Source organism: Myiozetetes cayanensis, unplaced genomic scaffold, assembly GCF_022539395.1.
Source record: "Myiozetetes cayanensis isolate MyiCay16 unplaced genomic scaffold, myiCay2020 scf3, whole genome shotgun sequence".
NCBI classification, from domain to species: domain Eukaryota; kingdom Metazoa; phylum Chordata; class Aves; order Passeriformes; family Tyrannidae; genus Myiozetetes; species Myiozetetes cayanensis.
Window position 1 is genome coordinate 73,577,129 of NW_026087521.1, and position 25,338 is coordinate 73,602,466.

A 25,338-nucleotide genomic window follows, 5' to 3' on the forward strand; every position below is an offset into this window, starting at 1 on the left:
GGCTCTGACACCTCGCTCGAGGGGCACTGCAGGGCCAGGACTGGCTCTCGGAGCAGCTCAGGCGGTGCTGACCAACACACTGGAACCTCCCTCGGGATGGAAGAACAAGCCCCCCCAAAAGCAGGAGGAGCTGCAGAGGGGTGGGAGGGAGCAGGGGCAGTACCTGGTCTCCCTCTCCTCGTGCTGGATGATGAGGTTGCTGTAGAAGTTCTCCAGGGTGAGTTTGGCCACTGTGACTCTCTCCCGGGTGTGGTTGCTCATGGGAAAGGATGTTGTGGTCCCTGCAGTCATCGCCATGGTAACATGTACTGGAACACAGCGTGGCAAACCATTACTCACTCCAGGAAAAAAAACCCAAACCAGCTCTCTTTCCCACTCTCCACCTCCAAATTCTTGGGTAAGCTTGTCCACAAATAAGGAAAATGTCCCTCTGGAAGATCTGAGCCCAGCCTGGGGGAAGGAAAAGGCAGCACAGCACAGAAAGGAAAAAGGGAAGGTGAGAGGAAGACCCCACAGCTGGGCATGTCACAACCCTCTGACAATTCCAGGAGCTACAAAAAGACCAGGAGAAAATGAAAAAGGAAATGGATAAAGCCCCTAATCCCAATCCAGAGGAGAAGCTGTTTCAAGGATAGAAACCAACTCCTAAATACCTTTGAATTTTAGAGTTGCTTGACAAAGTTATATGTGGATTTCTAGAAGTCATCACATCAAAACACTGGAATTGCTGTATTTCAAGTGGAAAACTTCTGTTACTGGGGTTTTTTGGGTGGTTTGGTGTTATAAATCAAGAATCAACCAGCAAGAATAGAAAAACCCTTCCCCCCCACAAGGCCATTCCTCTTGTTTCCTTTCCAGCCCACCTCTGTTCCTTACAGAGCTCCCCGTGTTTGGATTTTCCAAAAAATCAGAGGGGAGTGTCCTTAGGCAGTTGTAAATATGTTACCCACGCAGATAAAGCACTTAAGCTTCTGGCATGTGGTCACTGGGCACTTAGAAACTGGGGAGAAAGAAAGAGGAAAGAAGAAAGGCTGCTCCCCTCTGGAGCTTTCATCCTGATCCCAAAAAACTCGGCTTTTGGAAGCCAATACCCCTTGCCCTAGCCCTCCAGGCCCTTGGAAATGGTCTCTCCATCCTCCTCGTGGGCTCCCTGCTGGTTATTTACACAATCCTTCCACTTCACCAGGGGACTGGGAGGCAGCCAAAACCCAAATTAGGATTAGGATGTCCAAGCACATCCTCAGACCTTCTAAAGTGAACCAATTCCAAGTTTCACACAGAAGGAAACTCGCCCGTCCCCAGCGGGACAGGAGGATTCCTGAACTCTGCTCCATGTTGGTTTTTGGTTTGATTCTGCCTGTCACCCTCTGCAAGGACAGGATTTTACCCCCCTGGGACAACAAGATATTTGTTGCTGGAGATGCAGCTGCTGTGTCACAAACACAGGCATTTTATTATCACGGAGATGTTATTTTAGCTGTGTGTGCTGAAGACACCAGAGTTCTGAGAATAAAAATATACATCTCTCTATATAGATACAAACAGGCTTTAATGGCATTGCAGCTGCTTCAAAATGATGTCAACATTTCTATTTTTTTTATCAACCTTTTTAATCAATCTTTCATACCCTTCGGTCTTCCACTAAAGAAAGATGAGACCTGTCAATTCTTAATAGTCTTGACTAAAAAATAAAAACACAGAACCTATGCTGGATACGGCTCCAAGAGCTGGGAGAATTTTGCACTGTTCTCCCTGTTGTTTGGACAGTTTGACACTTCCTCCCCCCCCGATAGGTGAGAAAATATCAATATAAAAGAGGTGGATGAGAGCAAAGCCGACATCGTGTTGGCATACCCAGATCAAACAGAGCAAACTGTGATTAAGTTATTTCAAGAAACAACCTAATAAGGTAAAAACCAGCCTTCTGATAATTTTGGAGCATCGGGATAGAGCAGCCCGTAGCCAGGCTTGGAATGGATTAACCTTAAGGCCCAACTGGCACACTCCAGCACCGGATACTTCTCCTTTGCATGCCCCTTATTCCCAGGAGGATAAAACAACGCTGCAGTTTGATTTCCTGGTGATTTGTCTGCTCCTGCAAACACTCACAAATTCAGGCACTGCCGAGTCAAAGTCACTGGGTTTTATTTGTTTGGTTTATGTTTGAATCCTGTAGAAAAGGAGATCCCAACTGCAGCACCAGCACACCACGTTATCCACCTTGGGGCTGCCCCTCACGGGAGGAAAACACAGAGGAGTGTCCCCATTTATTTCTGCCACTGTGGAAAAATAAAATACAAGCCAAAACCACCACCACCACAACAAAACACAAACTGTGAAACCAAGAAACGTCCTAAACTCTCCAGATTCCCCAAAGTAAGAGGGAAAGAGCACAGACCTGGCAAGGTATCCCGCAAAATCCTGTGGGATTTCTCGCAGCCAAGAAAACCTCTTCAGCTTTTTCCTCCTGCCTCTCTGCTTCCACTCAGGAGCCCCCCAAAACAAGGCACAAATCCGCATCCCAAAGTGGGAGTAACCAAGCACAGCCCTTAAACACGACCTTTATAAACAAGCGATGCCAGAGGGGATGGGGGCGGGAAGGAAGAAGCTTCAAAATAGGACCTTTTATTGACTGCACAGAGCCTGGACTGACCTCACCACATTAACGGGAATGCTTGGAAAAGGTGCCACCCAGAGTTCTTGGAAATGCCCTCAAAAGCCTCCTGAGTTCACCCAAACTGATGGCACTTGCATAATGGAACCATTGCACTCCTGCTGCATCACTGGCCCACCAGCCACACTCGGCCACAACTCCTCCGGCTGACAAGGATCCCAGACCTTTCTTTCCAAAGGGCTGGGAATGTGGAGGAGAAAGACATCAAAGGGATCTAATGGGCAGGAGACACTGGGAAGGCACAGCCCTCGGGACAAGGCTGGGAGCTGCCAGGAGCAGGGATTCCATATGTGCTCCTGGTCTGGAAACACAGCCAGAGCCTCCTGCAGGGATGGCTCAACTCCCAGCCTGAGCCTTTCTCCTCGTGGCTGCAGAGAGCACCTACGGCAAGGGAATGAGGAGCTGGGGACAGGCAGCAGCCAGGGAAAGGTGGGACAGCAGCACAGAGAAGGGAGGAGAGCAAGGATGTTCCTGAAGGACAAGGGGGAGCAGGGAACAACAGCCAAATGCTACTGGAGCGCTCCAGAGACTCCTCCGAGCAAGGCTCTCCTGATCCACCACAGAACAGCCCAGTTGGAAGGGTCCTCCCATTTCTGGTAAAAGAATGTTGCCTAATTGACCTTTTTATTCCCAGACCATTCCTGAGTGGGAAGCAGAGAAAGGCCAAGCAGCATTTACTCCAGTTTCCGTCTGCACCCCTGTTTGTCACAACAGCTCCAAGTCAAACTCTCCATCCGTTTTCCCGACGGAGTCTCCACATTTAAGCCCCCCCCCCACCCCCAGACTCTGCTACACCACTGGGAGCTCAAAGCTCATGTGCTCTCTGGGGCAGCTCCCACAGCCTGTCATTAATGGTTTCCTCAGATTTCCTTGGATTAAGACTCAGGTTAATGAGAGCAAAGCCACGGAAGCTTCCAATCCCACCCGCTCCGAAGAGGAGAGATGGAAGAAATCAAAGCCCATGGAGAACTGATCTCCCCTGAAACACAGTGGGATCCCTTCCCAATCCCATGAGAAGACAGAATCCATTCTTTTTGAAGCCATGTGTGCAGTATAATTACACCACAGCCCTGGAATAAACTGACTCTGGACTCAGGGCAGATTTCAGTCTGGGACCAAACCCCACAGAGAGAAAAGCACCTTTATCCCCCCACGAAATGAGGAAGTCGCTGGCTCTCCCATTTGGATTCAAAATGGCAAGCTGCATGTCCAGCAGGACAGGGAACACCAATCCCTTCTCCAAAATAACCCCATCAACTCACAGAAGGGCTGACAAGAATTTTCATTCACCCACCCAAGCACAGCCCTAAAGCCCAGCAGTCAGGAAGCTGCTACAGTAAAAAGGGTAAAACTGCAAAGTTCATGAAGTTCCCATTTAAATTCCGAGGGAATTCGGCTCTTCAGTGAAAGCCTCTGGGTAAGGCAGGCACCAAAACATACTCCTGCCTTTGAAAACTCCCTTTTTTTTCCCAGCATGACATTGAAACTGCCCCTGAAATGAAGCACAAACGTGGTATTTCTCAAGGAATAGAAGGTGAAGCAGAAAGGAGCCAGACCAGTTCCAAAGGAAACACAGAGCTCAGGAAAGTGGTACCTTCAGAAACTCCAGTTATCACTCACTGCTCGGGCTCTTCTGGGGGAGAAGTGAGAGCTGCCTGGCTCCTTCCACACCACACAGCACAGCAGCTCCCCAGTCCAGGCACTCACCCCCACTGCTGACAAGGATTAGATTTAAGAATGGAAGTGCTGTCTAGGAAAGCAGCACGGATACAGCAAGGCTTGGAGTACGAGCACCAGCCCTGCTGTCTCCAAATTGTTTGAATTCTCTTAAAGACAGACAGGATATATATATATAAAAGTGAAAAAAAAAAAACAAACCACCAGCCCAGCACACACAAATAACAGCATGATTCACACCAAAAGGGTGGGCAGGACAGATAAATGGGATAAACAGCCCAAGGCTCAGCAGGACAACACGGTGTGACATGTTCTGAAACACAGCCCTGGGTGGTGTGAGCCCACACACAAACAGAGAGCAGGGATACAAGTGCTGGACAACAGCTGAGGGTTCCAAGGGTGAAACAGAGGGAAGAAGTGGTCACACAGTGGGATCAGCCCCAAGGGAAAATGACTTTCTGCACTCACTATCCAACTGTTTGTGCTGAACCTCCTCCTGGGGAGAATCATGGAATGGAATGGCCTGGGTTGGAAGGCACTTAAGGTTTACCTTGTTCCAACTCCCTGCCACGAGCAGAGACACCTCCCACTATCCCAGGTTGCTCAGAGCCCCATCCAACTTGACCTTGGACACTCCCAGGGATGGGGCAGCCACAGCTTCTCTGGGCAACCTGTGCCAGGGCCTCCCTACCCTCCCAGGGAAGGATTTCTCCTTGATATCCAATCTAACCCTGCTCTCTGTCAGTTTGAAGCCATTCCCCATGTCCTGGCACTCCAGGCCCTTGGAAATAGTCTCTCTCCATCTTCCTTGTGGGCTCCCTTCAGGTCCTGGAAGGCCACAGTGAGGTCACCCCAAAGCTTCTCTTCTCCAGCTGAACAATCCCAACTCTCCCAGCAGAGCTGCTCCATCCTCTGATCACCTCGGTGTCTCCTCTGGACTCTCTCCCACAGCTCCCTGTCCTTGCTGTGCTGGGATCCCAGAGCTGGGGCAGCTCTGCAGGGGGGTCTGTCCAGAGCAGAGGGGCAGAACCCCCCCTGCTCTGCTGCCCACCCTGCTTTGGGTGCAGCCCAGGGCACAGTTGTCTTTCTGTCTCCTTTTCCTATAGCCCCACGTAAAATGCTCCAGGATCCTGAAGCAAGGCAAGAAAACCCCACCACTCAGATCTATGTCAGTTATGGGGCAGTGTTTGTCACCTCTTGGAGCCTGATCTCAACACTTGTGTTATTACTAAGCACAGCTTTCCATGTTCAGAACAGCACCTTGCCCAAAGTTCACTCATGTCAATAAAATAAAAACAAACAAACAAACAGACAAAACATAAACAAAAAACCCCAACCCTGCAGCTCAATAGGTTTTGACCTAATATTCCCACTCCAGCCTCAGGATGCTGCTGGCTGCTCTTCCTGAAACTCAGTTATTAGATCAGTATGTTCACCAAGCACTGCTCTGGGGGATGTTTCAGCCAGAAAAACAAATCTTGCATGATGAAACAATTCATGTTTTCAGTGGTATCACCATTCACAAGCCCCTGTTTTATTGAATCTGCCACCTAAAGGAAGCAACGTTCCCTGACAAATAAAATAAAGCAGATACTTCACCTGGGAATTCTTCTTCACTGCTCTACTCTGACAACCTCCAGTTCTTACAACAGTCCCCACTGAGAGGGAAAAAATAAATAAAACTGCAACAAGACATCACTGACACTCCCCAATGTTCTGCTTGAGTAAGTTTTGCTACTTTAAAGCCACAGGATGAATGATATTTGTTCTATTTAAAGCAGCACTAGGAAAACAGAGTAAAATTAGTCCCGCCAAAGAACAGGCTCTGCTATTTAAAAGCAAAAGATGCTCAAATGTTTTGGCCATTTTAAGTCATTCCTGCTTTCCCCACGGAGTGTCTGAGTGAGCCACCCATTACAGTCCCAGCTAAAAGCAGCAAGTGCTCCATGACTTGCTAAACCAAACCCAGGGGATGCTCCCAGTCCCCGATTGCCACGGCTGGGGGAAAACCTGGAGGAGAAGGTCAGAGACACGGGATGGAAACGCTGCAGCCACAGCCATGGTGGTGACACCACGGAAACCCAGGGCACAATGAGGCCCAGAGACCCTAAACTGTTAATTAGAGTTACGAAGAGCTTAATTCACCCAAAAAAGATGCTTCCAAAATAAAGAAACACCTTAGAGAAGACTCCTACAAACACCCCAAAATGTCAGCGCGTGGCTCTGATTAGAGAAGGCAAAAAGCCCCTCTGAGAAACACCAGCAGCCCCTCCTGGCCCAGGCCACGCTGGGCACACACTGCAGGCTGGAACGAGCCAGGACTGAAAGGAGCCATCCTGTTTTCCACCAAACCATCTGCTCGTTCCCTCCCGCTGCCGCTCCACGCTTTGTGCCAGCATGAGGAGCTGCACAGCCCAGGCTGGGGACCTGAGGATGGAATGAGTGCCTTAAAAACAGCTTTGGGGAGGCTGCTTTCCCCTGCCTGGACTGACAAGGGTCAGCCTTCCCAAAGCTGAGCCTGCTGCTCCTCCCTTCCCAGGGAGTTTTCCGAAAGCGAGGACTAAGTGACGGCACCTCCTCATCTTAATTTGGCTCCCAGAAATTAATCTGGGAAATCATTCCAGCACACCCACAGCAATGATAAGGAAATATTTCCTAATATGGAATAAAAACTGAATATTGGAGTTGTGTTGCACTCCAGGATTTCCTGCCATTCAACAGGGCTCTCCCATGGACAGGGGCTGGGATTCAGTTCCCTGCCACTTTCGACAAGCAATGAACACGAATTCACTTCCCTGACAGGAAAAGAGGGAAACTGTGTATGGATACACAAAAATGTACATGGGAATACATATATATACACTAGGTAGAGCTATACACTGCATTTATTTGCTTTTAGAGTTAATCTTTTGTGCACTTCAAGCAGCAAAGAAACTTTTGATCCCGACGTTGTAACCTCGGCTTTCCCAAACCACGGGAGACCGGTCAATCTGAGGTTTGGGAAACACAAACCCACTAATAAGGTCACTGCCACCTCAGCTCCACTTGCCGAAGCTTTGGCCATACAATGATATTTTTCATGCTCTATCAGCAGTCTGTCCCAAAGTCAGGAGCGCATGTGGAGACACTCTGTACTCACAACACTCTCTCGGCATTCAACGACACATCAGAAATCTTCATCAGCTCAGTTCTTTCCAGGTAATGTGATTTTCTTGGCTTTTTAACACAGTCCAATAATTTGGGGGTTAGAAGTACCCTCTCAAACTGCTTCAGTGTGTGTGGCTGCAAGGGAGGGCTCCCCACCCAGCTCATGAGGACAGGGGTCAGAGTGGTCGTACTTCTGCTCCATCAGCAAGGATGGAGGGCAGAGCTGGGAATGGGAGGGGAGCTGCTGGTGGATCCACACGCTGCTGCGCTCCAGGGAGTGCTCCACACGGGAGGTCAGCTCAGGGCAACACCCTGAAGCACAAGACATGATGAGGGAAGCAGACCTGCAGTCCCATCCCTCTCTTCCAGGATTTAGCCTGGCATCTGAGCTGATGCATTTCAATTTCCTGGGGATGAGAGAAAGCAGCAGCTTCCTGGAAAACCAAGTGAAACAGCATTTCATAGCTTTGCTCCAGCCCACTTGTGTCTGTCCCCAAGTCTCAGAGAGCTGCAAATCTTTGTCCTCTCACAAGTGTCTAAAAACAGGAAGCCCTCCTATGTACTGGAGTCATTGCATTCCTGTGCACTTAAGCATTTTCACAGCTTTGAACAGGTACTTGCAGCCAGGCATAAGAAAACATTCTTTTAAGATCTGCTAAATTAAGTGGTATAAAAAAAGAAAAAAAATCCAGCTAAATATTTTGCTGCAATGTTTTAGACCATGAGATAACTACAGACAGAGCAAGGTCGGGGATCAAAAATCTGCTTCCTCCTCAGCTGGATAAAGTTCTGCTCAGGTCTAGTGAGAAATATGTCCCACCCCAAAACATGTACAAGTGTCCAAAAGGAACATGGACTTCTCTGCATCTTTAATGGCCCAGAGACACAACTCAGGACAGAAGTAAAGGGTAAGAGAAGGAGCTTACGGTGCATCTCCTACTTAAAAGTGTCAATGAAACTGCAACACAGTTCTGGCTTTGATCCAAGAAACTCTCCTCTCAAATTTTAAGCATGCTCTAAAGCTCTTCGATTTTCCAGGGAGCCTGGGGAAGCAGGACCCTTGGGAACTAGGAGGGGCTTCTGCACTGGAGAAAGCTGGAGAAGGGAGCACCAAGTCTGCTTTTCCTTTTCCAGTGCTGTGTGTTCGAGTCCCCGACTCTCGCCAGGCTCTTTTTAGATCCCATCAATCAATTTAAGTAATTACACACAATAGGTCTGTGCCAGCAGAGGAGCTGAGTTGCTAAACGAGCTGCAGAGCCCCAGTGACCTGCCATGGCCTGGGCAGTGCCTCTGGCCAGGGTTAACGAGCACAACAGATCCCTCTGGCCCTACAGATCCCTCAGTGCAGGTAGTGCACGTTGTCAGCACTGGAGAGCAGATGTTTGCCTGCTCCAATCCCACTCCAACAGCTCATTCCTTTGACTGTCACTGCTGGAGAAGCAGACAGCTGCTGGCACACAAAGCAGACCACCTTGGGCCTTACCCCTCCGAAACTGGGAGGTTTAGCTATGGAGGAAAACAGCTCTTGCAGAGGCAGAGCCTTTGTGAAATCCCAGAGTCTTCCGGCAGCCTTTCCTTAATGCCCCGACTGCTCTTCTCTCCTGCAGGGCTGGAGGGTGACCAGGAATGCTTTGTTATTGATCCCTCCTACACAATCCCACCTTCACCCTTCTAGGAAGGGAAGGGAAAGGCAAGGAAGGAAAAGGAAATAGAAGTCTTGCCCGTAGGGGACAGATGATGACAGTTTGTGGGGGGTATTTCCCAGTGAAAGGTCTTGGACTGGGAAAGCTCACTGGGAATGGGTGGTGTGCTCCTTTAAATGAGGCTCAGATATTTGATTCTATTATCTGGTTTCCTAGTTAAAGGATAAGAGAGGAAAAACAGGGTGTGGGGAAAAGCTCTGGCTACATCCAGCTGCAGGAGAAAGTGAGAGGGAAAAGGGTAGGGAAAGCTTTGCTGAAGTTTCCCTGAGATACTAGGGCTGGATGTTAAACACACTAGAAAGGGGAAAATTCCCCATTAAAACCAAATAAATCTTTAAAAAGCCCAGTTTCCTGTGCTTTCAAGATGAAATGGATTATGGGAAGCAGAACAGAAAATTCTCTAGGAGCAAAACCTTTCCCACCAAGGAAGCCTTCAGAAGAGTCTTGGAGCGTGTCCTAAGGGCTGAGCACTCTCCTGACTGGGAAAGGAGCAGGATCAGCAGTCAGAAGGGCTCTTCATGGAACACAGGTCACCTCATTCCAAGGAGAGGCCCCACTCCTGTTCCTGCAGAGTGGCTCTCACTGTTCCTTCTCAAGGTGTTCCCAGTGCCACTGTGCCTCCTTTCCTTTATCTGCCAAGTGCAGATAAACACAAGTGGAGTTCCCTGCAGGAAACTGAGGAAACACCAGCTCAGTGCAAAGATGGAGCCTGGTGGAGTGGCAAAGAAACTGGGGCTGTCCCTCAGGCAGCCACCTGAACTGCCTGACAAGCTGGACACAACCAGCCACTTCCCAAAAATAGCAACCAGAGAAAAACCCAAATAGGAAGAATGAGGTCATTTCCACTTTGGAAATATTATTTAACATGAACATTTCCTCGTGGGGATGGGCCCCCTGCTCAAGGCCCTCACACTGACAGCACAGGCACTGCTGCCAAGTCCCGCTTCAAGGACTGGCCAGTGCAGGTCTGCAATTACTTCTTGGAAAGACAGGCCCCTTCCTCTCCTCGTGGCTGATCCCTCTCCAGTCCTGGCCAGGCATTCCAGCAGTTTTCCTACTAAAGGTGAGTCAGGTAAACTCAGCTGCAACGGCACAGAACACGATCCACTTGATTTCCAAGGGAATGGCTGACCACGATGAACGGCAATGCCCGACCTACAGCCACACACCAGCAACACCCACTCTAGGGCTCGCTCGAATTTCTCCCTCTTTCCTCAGTCCCTCTCCTCTCATCCCACTCAACGGCTCTCCCAGCAGAGTTACCAGCTCAGGTGTCCCAAACACAACCTCTGGTGGTGATTTGAGGAGGAGAAACCTCCCTGAAATTTCTGCCCAGTGATGCAAGAGCTGAAGTCCTGACCATCTGGAGGTGATGCATGCCCACAGGAAGGACGCTCCTCAGCTACAACACAGGAAACTGCATTAAGGAACAGATGATCTGCAGTTTATTTTATTTCCCCATGTGCAAAAACAAACCCTACAGAGTTTAAAAAAAAAAAAGGGGCAAAAATGTACTTAGGGTGTGCCTGCAAGAAAATAAACATCATCCCTGGAGCCAGCAGGTCACGGCAGGAGCTCAAGGAGTTCGTGTGTATGATGGACTGTGGTCTTAAGTATTCACAAATTCTTAATTAATTTGCTCTGAAAATTCATCATTTGACCCAAAAAATATGCCTTGCCTGAGCTGCCCATCTGGTGAGTGCAGCACTGGCCTGGGAGTCGTGGATCTGGGAGGGAGTGTGGCAAGGTGAAGCACCGAGATGGTTTTTCCCTGTGCCCAAGGACGGAGTTGGAATCTCGGATTTCAGAAACAGGAGGACAATTTATGGGGAAAAGCAATGGGAAGGACAATGAAATATTAACCCACTGCAAGAGGCCAAGTTTGGTGACAGTGTTTCCAAGCTGAGCAGCCTCAGCTTGGAAATGCTGTTCCCTGAGTCCAGCTGAAAGCATTCCTTGGAATGACTCCCCAGCCAGTGTTTGCACACCCTGCTGCTCATATGCAAATACCATTAATCAGCTGCCTTTTAGAGCTCTGATAAACAGCCAACCTTGGGAAAGTTTGACACTTTCCCAGTCGAGCCACACAACATCAGGAATGCAGTTTGTCACAGGGATGTAACACAGGGGAAGGAGGGACTACATCTCAGCTCCACAAATCACTGGGATTTCTGCTCTCTTCACTCCTGGAAACACAGAGCACCACAAAAAATAAAGAGAAAGCGGCCTAATAACGTAGTGTTAGCACAGAATCAAAAACATTTACATCTGTGATTCCTCAGATGATTAATTATTGCTTCAGCAGAGCCTTAAAACACATTTTAACTGCACTCATTTACAGAGAGAAAACCAAGTGAAATCCCAAATTTTAGAAGCAGTGAGAAAAGACCTGTGAAAAACTACCACTTTTTACTCCCCAGATTATGCCCCACGGATACTGAGCCCTACCTCCCTAGCCTAGATCCATAACAAAAATTTCATTATTCTCCCCAGATCTAAGATAAGAACTCAGGGATGGAACAAGATCTGGAGGCCAGGCTGCTTTTCCCTGCCCCCCTCCTCTTTTTTGTTTGGCATCCCCTTGAGTAAAACTTTGCAAAATAAATGATGGAAATTCCAGCAGATCCTGAAAGCACAGGGAAGCTGCTGGAAGCCTCCAGGAGGAAAGGTGTGTGCCCTCCCTCTTCCCAGCATGCCCAGAGCTCCAAAGGTCTCCTGGGGTTGCTCCCAAGCCTCAAGCTGCTTTCCTCCCCTCTGGGTTATTCCTCCTCCTGTTAATGTGCCAGAAAGGATCTTCATCTTCCAGGGAGCTGGAGCTGCAGCTTTATCCTGCTTCCCTGGGTCAGGGACCTTCCTCCCAGCCTTCAAGCAAGGGATGTTCTGACCCCTTTAAAATATTTTCCATCCAGAGTTTGAGGTACTTTATAAACTGTAGGGAACAGGCCCCTTCCAAATCCACCCAGTTAGGAGCAGGGATATATCCAAGATAACAGAGACTCATAAAGGTTGGAAAAGACCTCCAAGATCATCGAGTCCAACCCGTGTCAACTCATCCATGGCATTAAGTGCCTCATCCAGCTATTCCTGGACACTTGCAGGGCTGTTGATCCATCCACACTCTCCAAATACAGTTCTCAAAAGACGTGGACAACTCCAACCTGATTTCAGAAAACGGGGCAAGTGAGGCACAACAAAACCCCAAAAAAATCACTAAAAGAGAGAGAGTTAACTCTGCAGCACCACAGCAGCATGTGAGGCACAAAGGGAAACCTGCAGGAGCTGCCAAAAACCCCGAAGGAAGAGCTGAGACATGGAATTGCTGCCTCAGTGCTGCCTCTTACCTTGAGTTTAGTGTTACAGTCAGGCGAGGTCAGAGCTGCTTCCCCGGCAAAGCTTCCTGCAGACACACGTTGGAAGGACAAGATGCGTGCACTTAAGGAACATAAAAATGCTTTATGGAATCCTATTTTTAACACTGAAAATGGCACTGGGAACTCTGGGAAAATCCAGAATTATAGCAGGAAACGGGAAAAAAGGCTCAGGTGACCTGAGCCCAGGGCTTTTCAGAGGTGCAGCTGCTGCTGAAGGAGCACATCCTTCACACCCTCCTGGAGAAAAAGAAACTCTGACTGTGGTGGGGGCAAAACAAAAGGAGCCTGGGAATTCCCAAGTTTTGCTGTGATGGGGATACCTGGAATTAGCCTCTGGATTTAGCAGTTTGCTTCTCCCGATCATCTCCAGAGCCTCTGTTGGCCTGTGACAGGTTTCTCAAGCACTTTTAGAGACCCAGTCTCAGGAAATATTAGTCCTACACTCTACACTTAAAATGTGTGTTATATTAAAATGTGTTATCTTAAAATATGTGTTATATACTCCAAAGGCCAAATGAAGCAAACAAAGCAGGTGCCATCCCTCCTCCCTTCATCCCTGAAAACTGGACCTCCCCAGGAGAGGAGGACCTGGAACTGGCTAACATGGACAGGCAGAGCTCCCACCAAACTCCAGACAGCTGGAACCCGACTGTGGCTTGAGCATCTTGGCATTTTTACCCCACACAGTGAAAATATTCTCCACACAAAAAAGCAAACAAAGATGCAGATCTGAAGCTCTATATATAGTGTTTGCTAAAAATACCTCTTTGGAGAGACATCCTTTGCCAAATAAGTGCCAAAACTTCAAAGGCTGAGTTCTCGTGTTGAAATATTTGTAGTGCAAGTTGTTCTGATTTTTGGGAGGCAGGGTTGGCACTCAGGGATGGCATCTTTCAGCTCCAAGAGCTGGTCCAGGCAGTAACTGGAAAAAAGCTCCTTGGTGAAATGAGCCAAAGGATCTGAGCCTCAGTAAATTAGAAACCACATCACAAAAGCATCTGTAAGAGTCACTTCCTTTGTTGATACCATTCTAAAGGCCAAGGGCTGAACGAGGTAGGGAAAAAGAATTATCCTTCCTCAAAATAGCACATTCCTTCAAAAACACCAACTGCTTTCACCCAGCACCTTTGGTGGAAGCATCCCAGAGCATTTTTAACACCACAGGAACTAATTAGGTGGTTCTTTAAGTACCATGTGGAACCCAACACTTGCTCAGCACTAAAACCCAGGACCTGAGGAATTCCAACATGCCAGAGCCATGCAAAAGGAACATTCCCATCCCACAGTCTAGCTGCACTTCCTCCAGGAGGCACCAAACATTCCAGGGCCCTGTAACACAATCCAGCAGGGAAACAGAGGCTCCCTCTGAGCTTCGGTTCATCAGCAGGTGGATTTGCCCTGTGTCTTGCCAGGCAAGGGGCACTGAAACGAGTGAGGCAAATTTAGAAAACCAAGGAACAGTATTTTAAACCCTTCAAGAGTAATTTTAGTTACACCTGTCACAAGCACAGTTCAAGAGTAACAGCTTTGGAAACAACAACAATCAGTACGTTAATTACCTCCTGCATCCAATGGCACGACATAATAATCCAAACACCCTTAATATGAGGGGCTGGTGCTGCCCAGTAAATTCAGAGCTGCTGAGCTGAGCAAAAACAGGGTGTTTCACTCAAAGATGAAAGCCCTCAGAATTCTGGTGCAAACAGCTGCTCAACTGGGCAGCACAGCAGGGTCAAACATGGTCGGGACCTCAGAGAGCACCGTGTGTTTCAAGGCTGAAAAAGCACTGGGGAAAACCATCTCAGTGCAATTCACATCTTGTTTCTCTGCTTATCACTTCAAAAAATGGCCCACGTACCCACAACTGAGGTTGGATTATCCTTTCCCAGCCCACTCTCCCTAAAAGTTGATGAGGATTATACCAGCAAATTCAATATGGGCTGCAGATTTATCAATAGAAGAGGCTTCTGGCTTAGAATTAACACCAAATAAGGTGCCAAAGGAAATCAAGAATTGCAAGGAATTTACTTTATTCACACATTAGTCATTGGCAAATATCCCTTTAGATGCCATTAATCTGGAAAGGCACTGGAATGCACTCAGTGCAGCTGCCCTGGCTGAATTTTATTTCCTTAAAAACCCTGCATTCGTGGTCAAGCACAACCTGCATTCCTGATCTAGCCAAGGAAGGGAAAACAGGAGGGAAAAGCACAGGCAAGTGCTTTTCCACACGGAAAAAGCCCCCATTTCCCTTCCTAAATGTACATATATGCTGGGAGCCCATTCTATAAGTGATTTCACCTTGTCAATCAGGTTTGCTGATGAAATGATCACCCTTGAAGCTGTACCCAGACATTCCAGACAGGAGCCTCCAGCCAGGACAAATCTGGAGCTTGACCTGCACTGCTCCCACTGTGGTTTGTTAGTTTGCAGTGTCTGGAGGGGATTCACTTTAGGATTCAAGGAGAAGGGAGGGAGGTGGGCCTGACCGAACCAACTTGGCAGCAAATCCCAGCCTTGCCAGGCAAAAGAGGGAGGGAAAGCACTTGGATTCTACACTGCCAGAGGAAAATCTCATCATGCAACTACATTCCTCAGCTGCAGATTCACTCCCTCTAACATCCCAAGGAAGGGTACAGAAGCTTTTATCCCCTCAGCCCTTGAAAGATGACACCACCAACTCAGAGCACTCAGGCAAAAGAACCAAGAAAAATACATTTACACGGTGCTCCTCACACTGAGAAAATTACAGTCAGGTAAATAAGAAAGATGCTGTCAGGACCAGCTTCAAGAGTGAGCTTCTACAGTGTAAAAAATGCAGAGAACAGGTTTCTATCTATGCAAATGCAAAGAACTATCAGGTTTCCATTTTTAGTTTGTTGTGGGGTTTTTGTTTGTTTGTTTTTTAAGCAAAAACAGTGTAACCAAAACCGTCATCCTAATTCTTCTCTTGCAGCCCCCGCTCATCCCATTCCTGGGGGTCTAAAATCTGAGCCTGCAACTGGACCTTGCACAAAACTGCAACTGGCCTTCCAAATATTGCTGCTTGTTCAACAGAAAGGGCAGAGGGAAAACGAGCTAAAACTACTTATCTTAGTTAGAACACAGCAATTTCCCCCCAATTACTTCACAATTACTTCCTTTTTCATTTTCGACTTTCCACTGCGATTCCAAGTGATATAAAATGCTCCTGAAAAAATGGATCTGGGGCTACTGGTTTGGTTTTTTTTTTTCCCCCTAAGTGTTGCTTGATTGCCAAGACTATTTTATTGAGCAGAATGATATCATTTTGCTGGTGCAAATGGGCAGTGGGAATTTTTTCATTGGACCCTCACGAAGGCCAGAGTTTTGCATCCTTTGAGGACTCATAAAATAAGCAACTTGCAGGAGGTTATTCCAAGTGTTGTTAATGTAATTGTTTTAAGGGTTTTTTAAATAAAGAAGGGGAGGAAAAAAAAAACCAAAGAAAAGTTTCTGATTGCTGCAGTGAGGTCCCCATACCCAGAGTACAAGTGGGCTAAAATGCACATAATATGTATTTTATATGAGCTCCCCTTCTCTGTTTAAAATTAAACTTCCTGAAAAGATAGACAGGGCAGGGAAAGAGTCTCCATACAATAATTAAGCCTAATTAGAGGATTTACCTCCACCTAAGACACTTCAATATAAAATGGTCATCTCTATTCTTGTTTCACAAAAGTGAAACGTGGTAAGTTCAGTCATAAAGAACAGCAACTCACCCGCTCAGCCTGAGCTCTTTGTCTCCTCAGAGGACAAACCAAGCACAAACGAAACCAGTAAAGCTCAGAGACAAACATGCAAGTTGATGACACCAGAAATGATGACATTCCCTTCTTTCACCTTACCCTGGCAGTCAGAATTTACTGGATGCACTTCCCTGCTCTCCAAGGCACACAGCTGTTTTGGTCTGCACCACTAGACAACCTCCCTCCACACAGCCATGGTATGGTCTGGGTTGGAAGGGACCTTAAAGATCATCTGTTTCCCTGGGCAGGGACACCTTCCACTATCCAAGTTGCTCAGAGCCCCATCCAACCTGGTCTTGGACACTGCCATGGATGGGGCAGCCACAGCTTCTCTGGGCAACCTGTGCCAGGGCCTGCCCACCCTCCCAGGGAACAATTTCTCCCTGATATCCAATCTAACCCTGCTCTCTGTCAGTATGAAGCCATTCCCCACGTCCTGGCACTCCAGACCCTTGGAAATAGTCTCTCTCCATCTTCCTTGCGGGCTCCCTTCAGGTCCTGGAAGGCCACAATGAGGTCACCCCAAAGCTTCTCTTCTCCAGGCTGAACAATCCCAACTCTCCCAGCCTTTCAAACTTAATTGCTCATCTCACCAAGAGCATTTGCTGCCCAAATATCTGATAACCCAAAGCCATTACTGCACAAAGAAGAATGCGATTTAACAGCTGGCTCTTACCTGTCTGCACCAGCTGTAAGATTGCCCAGTGCCCCACAGAGAGCACAAAACTCCCTCATACTTCCAGGTGTTAGAGGTGGTTAAATCATATACTTTTAATTATTGCTAAGCAGGCTTCATTCAGTTCCACATTCATTCAGTCCACTTCATTCAGTTCGAAAGAACAGGTATTCCCACTAAATGCTTACCTTGTGACTGAGTTTGCCCTCCTTTCCTGCTCTGCCAAACTCCAAGGAGCCCAGAGCAGAGGAATCTGCTTATCTTCAACTCTGAGGAACAACAACTGCCTTTTAAACAATGCAGGGCACTGCTTTTGTCTGGGGAGCTGCTAATAGAAGCTTTCCTCCTCACACAGGACTCAGCAGGCTCAAAATTAGTGACATTTTAAGTGGAACAATTCTTTCATCATGGGGCTGATATTTGGCTGCCGTTCTGGTTCCCTCCCTTGTAAGGCACCAGCAAGAGGGAAGGGCAGGGAACACATTATGCAACTGCTCATTGGAGAATGCAATTAAAACAAATTTTAAGAAATAAGGCTGGAATAGACACTTTTCCAACGTACAAAGCAAGACAAAAGGAGTCTGGTGTCGTTGGTCTACGCCTGCGTTTCTGCCTGGCTGATTTTTAAAAAGGGAATTTCTCCTGAAAGGAAAGGGTTTTTTTCCTTGGTTTTTATGGGAGGAGGCCACACCTGCCCTTTGTGGGGGTTCCCAGTGATCCTGAAGGAAGCTCATGGCAGAGCACAAGTGTCCTAGAGGAGCTGTGTCACTGTGCTGCCCCAGGGACAGGGGCCAGGAGAGCCCCCCAAGCACACAGAGCTCCCCACCCGGAACAAGCTGCTGCTGTCAAGCCCCTTCCTTCTGTTGTTTCTGCCCTTCTCAGAAGCTGCTTCAGGCTGGTCATGTCTTACTGAAGTGATAACTTTCATTGCCTCCCCCTGCCATACACTCCTTGCCTTTGTAACTCCTGGGGCTCAGCACGCCCCAACATCTTCATTTGAGCTGCACCTCATTTAAAGCCCGACCGTGCTTCTCGTGACAATTATTCTGCTCCCAAAAAGGGCCTTCAACCAAGGACAGCTTCCTGATAAGGTCCACACTTGACTCAAGTTTTTCCAAGTGTTAGTCTGCTCCAAGGAGGTTTAATTGCTAAAACACCTTGGCATGTTTTATAAACGCCTGATTTCATGTGACATCACACTCAGCACTCCAGAGAATTTGGAACAGCTGTTTTTATTACACACAGGAGGGAAAAAAAGGTTTCACAACCTTTTATCTGTTCAGAGATAACAAAAAGGTGTTTTTTGGGGTTTTTTTTTGGTTTTGTTTTGTTGTGTTTTTTGTTTGTTTGGGGTTTTTTTTTGTGGGAGGAAATGAAGGAATCTCAGCATTCCAAGATCTTTGCTAAGACTGGAGCTCCTCTACAGCATGCCAGTGACCACAGGCTCCAAGCCTGGAACACAAGAGACACAGCTAATATAAGCTGGAACACAATCAACAGCCCTCCTCTCCCATATAGATCCAAATTATCCCTTTACTTCCTCCCTCCCATTCATTCTGCCACCTCAGATAACCTCCATCTGTTTGCACAACCTGCCAAACTGTTACTTAATATTGTCTGTTCCCTGTTACTAAAAGGTGAAGAGCTGGCCCTCTTTTTACTGCTTCAGGACATTCTCACTCTTGTGAAACCCCATAAACCCAGGCTACCATTCTAATCAACCCCTGCTCCCTTTTATCAGGGAAAATATAGTCAGCTGCTCCTTCGACAATCAAAACCTCACACCAGTTGCCTCCCAAAGTCAGTTTATTACACTACAGTTCCAGGTCTCTGCTTCCTTCACCTCCCAGTCAGTTGTGACTCTCCTAAAGCCACCTGTCAGCAACAAATTGGAACTTTGTAGGCACAAATATTAAAGACACACAGCACAAAGCCTGAACTGGAGGTTTGGAACTAGAAAGTAAAAGCTGATGCCTAAATTACTGAGAAATCAGAAAATATTTGAAGCCTCAGGATTAATGATTCTCTCCTGGTCCACTGTTTCCCTGAGCTTTTTTAATCTCTGCAGAGTACTAAGAGAGATATCAATGGCAGCCTCCCAAGATTACCTGATTTCCCAAGTAAAAGGCTGTGACAGCTGCCCATTTTAATGCTTCCCTTGCAAATTATCTGTGACAAGGGAAGCAAGTTTTCCTTGATAATTTATTTATCCCTCCAGTTCCTAATTTGTTTTCATCACTAAAGAAAAACTTTCCCGTGCAGGAGCAGTGGCACTGCCAGAAGTTACTCTGTAGTTTTTGACCACAGAGTTGCAGGATTTTCTGTATCCATCAAAGTATTTACTCTTCTGCATTTGACAATTTAATTTCTGATGCTTCAAGACAAAGTCCACCCCATAAATTCACACTGGGAATTAACACTTGCCTGGGGTCACACCCCATAACATTAGATTGGGCTACCCTCAGTGTAACACCTTTTTTTTGGGGTGTTTGTTATTTAATCACCAGACTTGGAAAAATCCTGCACCAACCCATCTTGAAGAATCAGACCTCAGGAATTCATCAAGCCCCTGTTTTCCAGCCACTGTAATGCAATTACTGCTGGTGGCAGGTCTGCTCTAAGTGCAGCTGGATGTTGGACTGAGCAAAAAGAGGAGATTAAATTATTTTGTGGACAACTGCATGTTTGATTTATGTCAACTGCCATCACCCTAAGACACATAAAGCCTCTTTCAGGAGGACTAAAAGCAAACCATTTACCATCTAATATCAGCTTAGCAGGCTTTGTGCTGATGAATGCTGCATTCAGAGGAGCAATCCTGCTCATTGTACATCTACCCTGCATCTCCAGGAATACAAATATCAGAGTTTATCAACTGCCTTCACTTTTTAACCAACCCTCAGCTGAAACTTAGTGGGAAGAACATATTAATTATAAAAAGCACGGACTGAGGGAAAGCTGAATTAATTAATGATGGGGCGTGGGTCTGTTGATTGTGGTTTTTTTTAAGACTAACTTTCTGCAAGAAAAAAAACCAACACCCAAACAAACCAGGAAGAAATAAAGCATGACACCTGCCCACTGCAAATATTTGCTTCTGAATTCTATTTAGCTACTGCCTTGGGGGGAGGTTGTTTTCCCCTGAAGCGTTTGAGACATAAATGTTTAATTTTAGCATTTTTTTTTCTCAGCTCTGTGAAACAATAACATTTAAATTGAACATGGAGCGTGCCTTGTGCGAGGTGAAAAACAAACGAGCTCGTTTCGGAGAGCCACGCAAACCTGCCTTCTCCTGCCCAAGACACTTTTTCACAACGAGCAGGAAAACATGTAGCACCGAAGGTAAAACCGCCCCGATTCTGCCAGGTACAGCGACAGGTCTCTCACACTAAAGGAGGGTGGGTGGCCACTGCTCATCAGCCCTCAGGTCAGCAGCCTACTCCGGTTCAAATAAAGGTTGATACTCCGAGGATAAGGAATGAAAACAGCTTTTCAGATTTCTCTGTATATCCAGCCGCCTTCTACGGAACAGGCACAACAACTTAGCGAGATTTATTAGCGCCATTAACACTCCCAAACGAGATCGCTGTGCTTCGAGTGACTTTAAAAAGCCGCCACCAAAACACTGAATCAGCGCCCCTGACCGAGCCCGGCATCCTTGGGCAACAAAAACTCCAGCGAGGACAAGGGAAAAGCAAAACAACACGGATATACCCCAGCAAACGCCCCTCCAGGAAACTCGTCTGGCTTTTCAATCAAACTTTTTTCAGCGCTGCTTTCTCTCGAGAAGCTCCAGCAAGGGTGATGTGCTCCCGGCCCGGGTGTCGCGGGAGGGACCAGCGGCGGCACGCGTGGTGAACTCCCGTGTTCTCCACGCTCCAGGTCAATTAAAAACCAAACGAAAAACCGCGAGACCTCTCTCGGTTCTTAGCGTTTCACTTTTCTCTCATTCCACAACAACTCTCCAGAGACACAGAGCACCAGCCGGACCCCCCGAACCCACGGGGAGGGGCCCCCAATCCCCAACCCCTTTAGCTCGGGGAGGGGCGGGGGGAGAAACGCCTGGGATTTGTTCTTCCCCGAGTGGAAACTCGCGAAGGTCCCGTTTGCTTTCCTAAGCGCATTACGGGGGATAATTCGGTCCCTCCATCTCTCTATTTTTAAAGAGGGCAGCACACCCTTTAAGCCCGGAGGAGCCACGTTCCGTACCACGGGGCACAGCCCCACCGAGAGCCCCCGGGAGGGGTCCCCGACCCGCCGGGGGATGGACCTAAGGAATCTAAGGAGCCCCGGGTCACTGGCAGCCCCTCAACCCCCGGGGGCACAGGAGTAAGTTACAAAAGTCACGGGGGGGGTGGCGGGGGACAGAGGGACAAACCACCTCAGAGACAGCGGGACGAACCCCCCGGGCTGAGCCGCCCTCGCTCAGGCTCCGCGGCGATGGCTGCTCCTGCTGCCTCACGGCGCGGGGGGAGGTAGGAGGGGAGGTAGAGTGGGGGAGACCGACGTTCTTCAGCAGCCGGGCGGCGAGGCAGTTTGCCCGCCGGGAGCGGTGCAGGGTTCCCGTTCCCGTTCCCGGTCCCGGTCCCGGTCCCGTTCCCGGTCCCGTCCCCGCTCCCCCCGCTGTCCCGGCACTCACCTGGCCCCGGTCCGCGCGCGGCGCCGCCCCCGCGCTCAATGGCAGCGGGCGGGCCCCGCCGGGGACGCTGTTTACCGCCTGCTCTCGCGAGAGCCGCGCGCACACGCGCGCGCGCGCGCCCCGCCCGCGCCCCAATGCCGCGCCGCGATTGGGCAGCGCCCCGGCGCGAGAGACCACGCCCCACTCGGCCACGCCCCCCACCGCCCCTCAGGGCGGTCCCGCCTTTTCCACGCCCCTGGAGTGTCCGTGGAGCGCCGGGAGCGGCGTCCCGGGATCGTGTGCGCACACCTCAGCCCGGAGCACACGGCACAGGGCTGCCCACACAGCTCTGGGACCACCCCCAGGGGGGGAGACTCCGCACCCTCTCTGGGCAGTCTGTTCAGGGCTGGGTCACTGCACAGCAAAGAAGTTCTTCCTCATGCCCAGCTGGAACTTCCTGGGCATCAGTTCCTGCCCGTTCCTCTTGTGCCACTGCTGGGCCCCCCGAGCAGAGCCTGGGCCATCCTCTGTCCCCTCCCTGCAGCCCCTGACACACATGGATGGGGTCCCCTCTCAGTGTCTGCTCTGGAGGCTGAACAGCCCCAGCTCCCTCAGCCTTTCCCCCTCAGAGAGATGCTCCAGTCCCTGAATCATCTCCGCAGCCTCCGCTGGACCCGCTCCAGGAGCTCCATGTCCCTCCTGTCCTGAGGAGCTCAGGACTGGATACAGCACTCCAGATGTGCCTCACAGGGCTGAGCAGAGGGGCAGGATCACCCCCCTCCACCTGCTGGCAATGCTCTTCCCAGTGCCCCCAGAATTCCATCTCTCCAGCAGAAACCTTGGCACTCAGTCCCCTCTGGCTGTGGGGACTCACTGAGGGGCTCGTGGGTGTGAGGGGTCTCACAGTTCGGAGTTAAAGTGGCCTCAGTAGGTGCTCAAACACAAAACAGCAGAATTAAGTGGAAACATCGTATTAGGAGGCTTTTGGATTACTGGAGCTGTCCTGTGCAGTGCCAGGGCTCGAAATTCCATGGTCCTCATGAGTCCTTTCCACCTCAGGATATCCCATCACTCTCTGATTTACCTCCTGGCGTGCCCCTGCCAAAGTACACAGGTGAGGGTGTTAAACCCTGCTGTGGTTTTAGTGCTACCTGAGCAGAAACCAGAGCAGCAGCTCTGACAGGGAAAGCTGTCATCCCAGGGATGCAGTGGAACAGACACCTTGCAAATCCAGCAGCAGAAAATCAGTAGACAAAGAAGGCAAATCTGGAAGCTCAGATTGGAAGAATGACAAAATACAAGCCAATTTCTGCTTATCTCACAGCATGGAGCATGTGGAAGGGAGGGAAAGGTTGTCCTGGTGTCATCCCTCGGCTTGAGGAGAGTTGCTGATGGAGGAGGACTTGCTTGGCAGACACATTGGATTTGTTTGCCCTCATTAGTCTTTATATAGAGACGAGGAACTCGGGAGCTCTGTGCACTAAAGCAGACTTCTTACACCCTCAAGAGCTGTGAGAGTATCCACACGCCTCCTTCGCCTGCAGGCAGAGCCAGGGAATTCACCACGGAGCTCCCCGAGCGCTGCGGACCTTCCTGCTGAGACTGCTTTTCAGGAGCATTGGATTCGGTAGGTTTGAAATAACAAGAAGCCTAAAATTAACATGTTTTCACTTGAATGAGGTGCAGGAGTGCTTTCCTGGAGGGAGTGGCTGTCCTTTGGGATATCTGAACTCCCTTTCCACGTTTGGAGCCCGTGGAAATGGAGTTGTGCACTCCCATTTGCCAGGTGCTGAAAGCACAGACACATAACCCAGCAGCAGAGTTAGCAAGAGGGGAAAAGACACTCTGTGATAAATAAACTCCAAATAAACTGGTTACGGATCTAGAAAAGTGGGATTTCACCCAAGCCCCCTTCCCAGAGCAAAAAAAAATCCTTAAAACTGTCCATCAGTAACAGTGGTAAATGGGAATGACAGATCCCCCAGCGGGAACGGGGGCTGGTTCTGACGGGATCCCGGGAAGCTGTAAGCTGTAATGCTGGGAAGCTGTAAGCCTCGGTTCCAGATCCCGCTCCTGGCTGCTCCCCTGTTCCAGATCTGCCACGGGGGAGCCTGGGGGAGGCAGAGCCAGGTTGGGAGGGGAGGAGGCCCAGCTGTGACAATGAATATTCACAAAGTGTGACATTCCAGTCCCTGCCTTGCTGTCGGTGCTCCTCTGGTGGGTCTTGCCAGCACGGCAGATGGCAAACACTGAAAGGCTGTTGTGCCAGTGGAAAATTCCTGTGTTTTGTTGGTCCTGTGCGTGTGTGAGGGGGGAAGTGGGGCAAGCTTCCACTTACTTCATTATTTTCAAGAAAGAAATGGTTCCCTTAGACTGCAAAAACTGCTGGCATTTAAGAACGGGCCGCTTCGTTTACAGGTCTGGTGACATTCTAAGAGTTCTTTGTAATTCCATATAACTTTCCTCAGAAGTCAGGATGCCCAGTTTTCTAAACGGGGGTACAATTAAATAGAGAAACAACGTTGCAATATCAGCACTGGTTGTTTGCTTGGGAGACCTATGGGAAAACCCAAGTATTTCATGCTTCTGTTTTCCGTGTGGCTGTACAAGTGTTTATGGCCGTGGACTTTCCACTGCACAACAGACGTGGTTCGTTTTAATTCCCTAATTTTATGGGTGGTTTTGAACATAGTTATACACACATATTATGTAATTAGAAGAGGTATTAAACTTTAGGATCTGCAAAAGCCTGAGTGCCTCTTGTCAAATTCCACTGGAGCCTTCAAAAAACTCCGGGGAAAGTCAGAGGCAAAGCAAAACAATGTTGTCCTCGTTACCGTAGTTCAAAGGAGGGATCTCTTGTCACTCAAAGGACATTTGGGTGAGGTTTTGACATTTCTTTCTTTGCAGTCAGTTGGTGGAACAAATCCGAATTGCCACTGCTGGAGGTGCCTCTTGGAAAGATTCTGAGGGGGGTTAACCCTGAAAGCTCCTTCTCAGAGTCAGAAAGAACCTAAAAATGTTTCATTCACAAGTAGTTTGCATCCAGCTACTTAATCAATTTAACCTTTAGGAATCAATTCTGACTTTCCTTTCTTACTTTCTCATTGTTTTTTTCTAATGCAATCCAGGTGTATTTCTTCAGAATAAGCCAAAAAAATTCCAAAACTTTTAGGACTTGTCCAGGAAATACCACAGAGCTAGATAAGGGCAAGCCATTCAGAACCATTCCCACAGATTTTTCAGTGTCTTATCATGACTTTTTTAAGCTGCTGTTGGTCCTATTTTTAATCCAAATTTTCCTTGTAAACTCCCCTGATATGCCTGAATAACAGAAGTATATGTGTTTGATATTTAATAGGTAGAATTCAAGGGGAAAAAAAAAGCAAATTATTTTATTTGTTTTAAGGCACTTAACATGCTGTTACACATCTCTGACAAAGATTTCACACCTGGAGATCTTTAATTGCTTTATTCTAGTGGGGCAAAGGAGTGAAAAAACCACAAACAGTTATAGAGTTAAACAGTGTCAGAAAATAAGTCAAGTTTTTATAATGAGGTGCCTTTTGAAGGCATTTGTGATGACCCAGCTCTGTTTCATCCAGGCAGCCACAGCCACTTCTACGTCCACACCCCCTCTTAGAAAGGTCTAGTTTCTAATTCCCGAAATCCCAGAGAATTTTCCTTATATGAATAGAATCTGTG

General features: G+C 48.4%; 1 protein-coding gene across 3 annotated transcripts in view; it reads right to left on the reverse strand.

The window, feature by feature from the left end:
• The window catches only part of STK38L (serine/threonine kinase 38 like), a 35,314-nt gene extending 13,592 nt beyond the window's left edge, over positions 1–21,722 (reverse strand). Inside the window, exons 1-2 of one of the 3 annotated variants that reach the window (XM_050324573.1) lie at positions 21,655–21,722; positions 164–308 (exon numbers count right to left, since the gene is read on the reverse strand). In XM_050324573.1, coding sequence (XP_050180530.1) covers positions 164–297 — 134 coding nt within the window. In that variant the 5' untranslated portion in view covers positions 298–308; positions 21,655–21,722. Of the gene's footprint in view, positions 1–163; positions 309–4,268; positions 4,285–12,270; positions 16,745–21,654 lie in introns of those variants that run through there. The other 2 variants (XM_050324572.1, XM_050324574.1) reach the window with 2 other exon arrangements.
• Between the last annotated feature and the right edge of the window lie 3,616 nt (positions 21,723–25,338).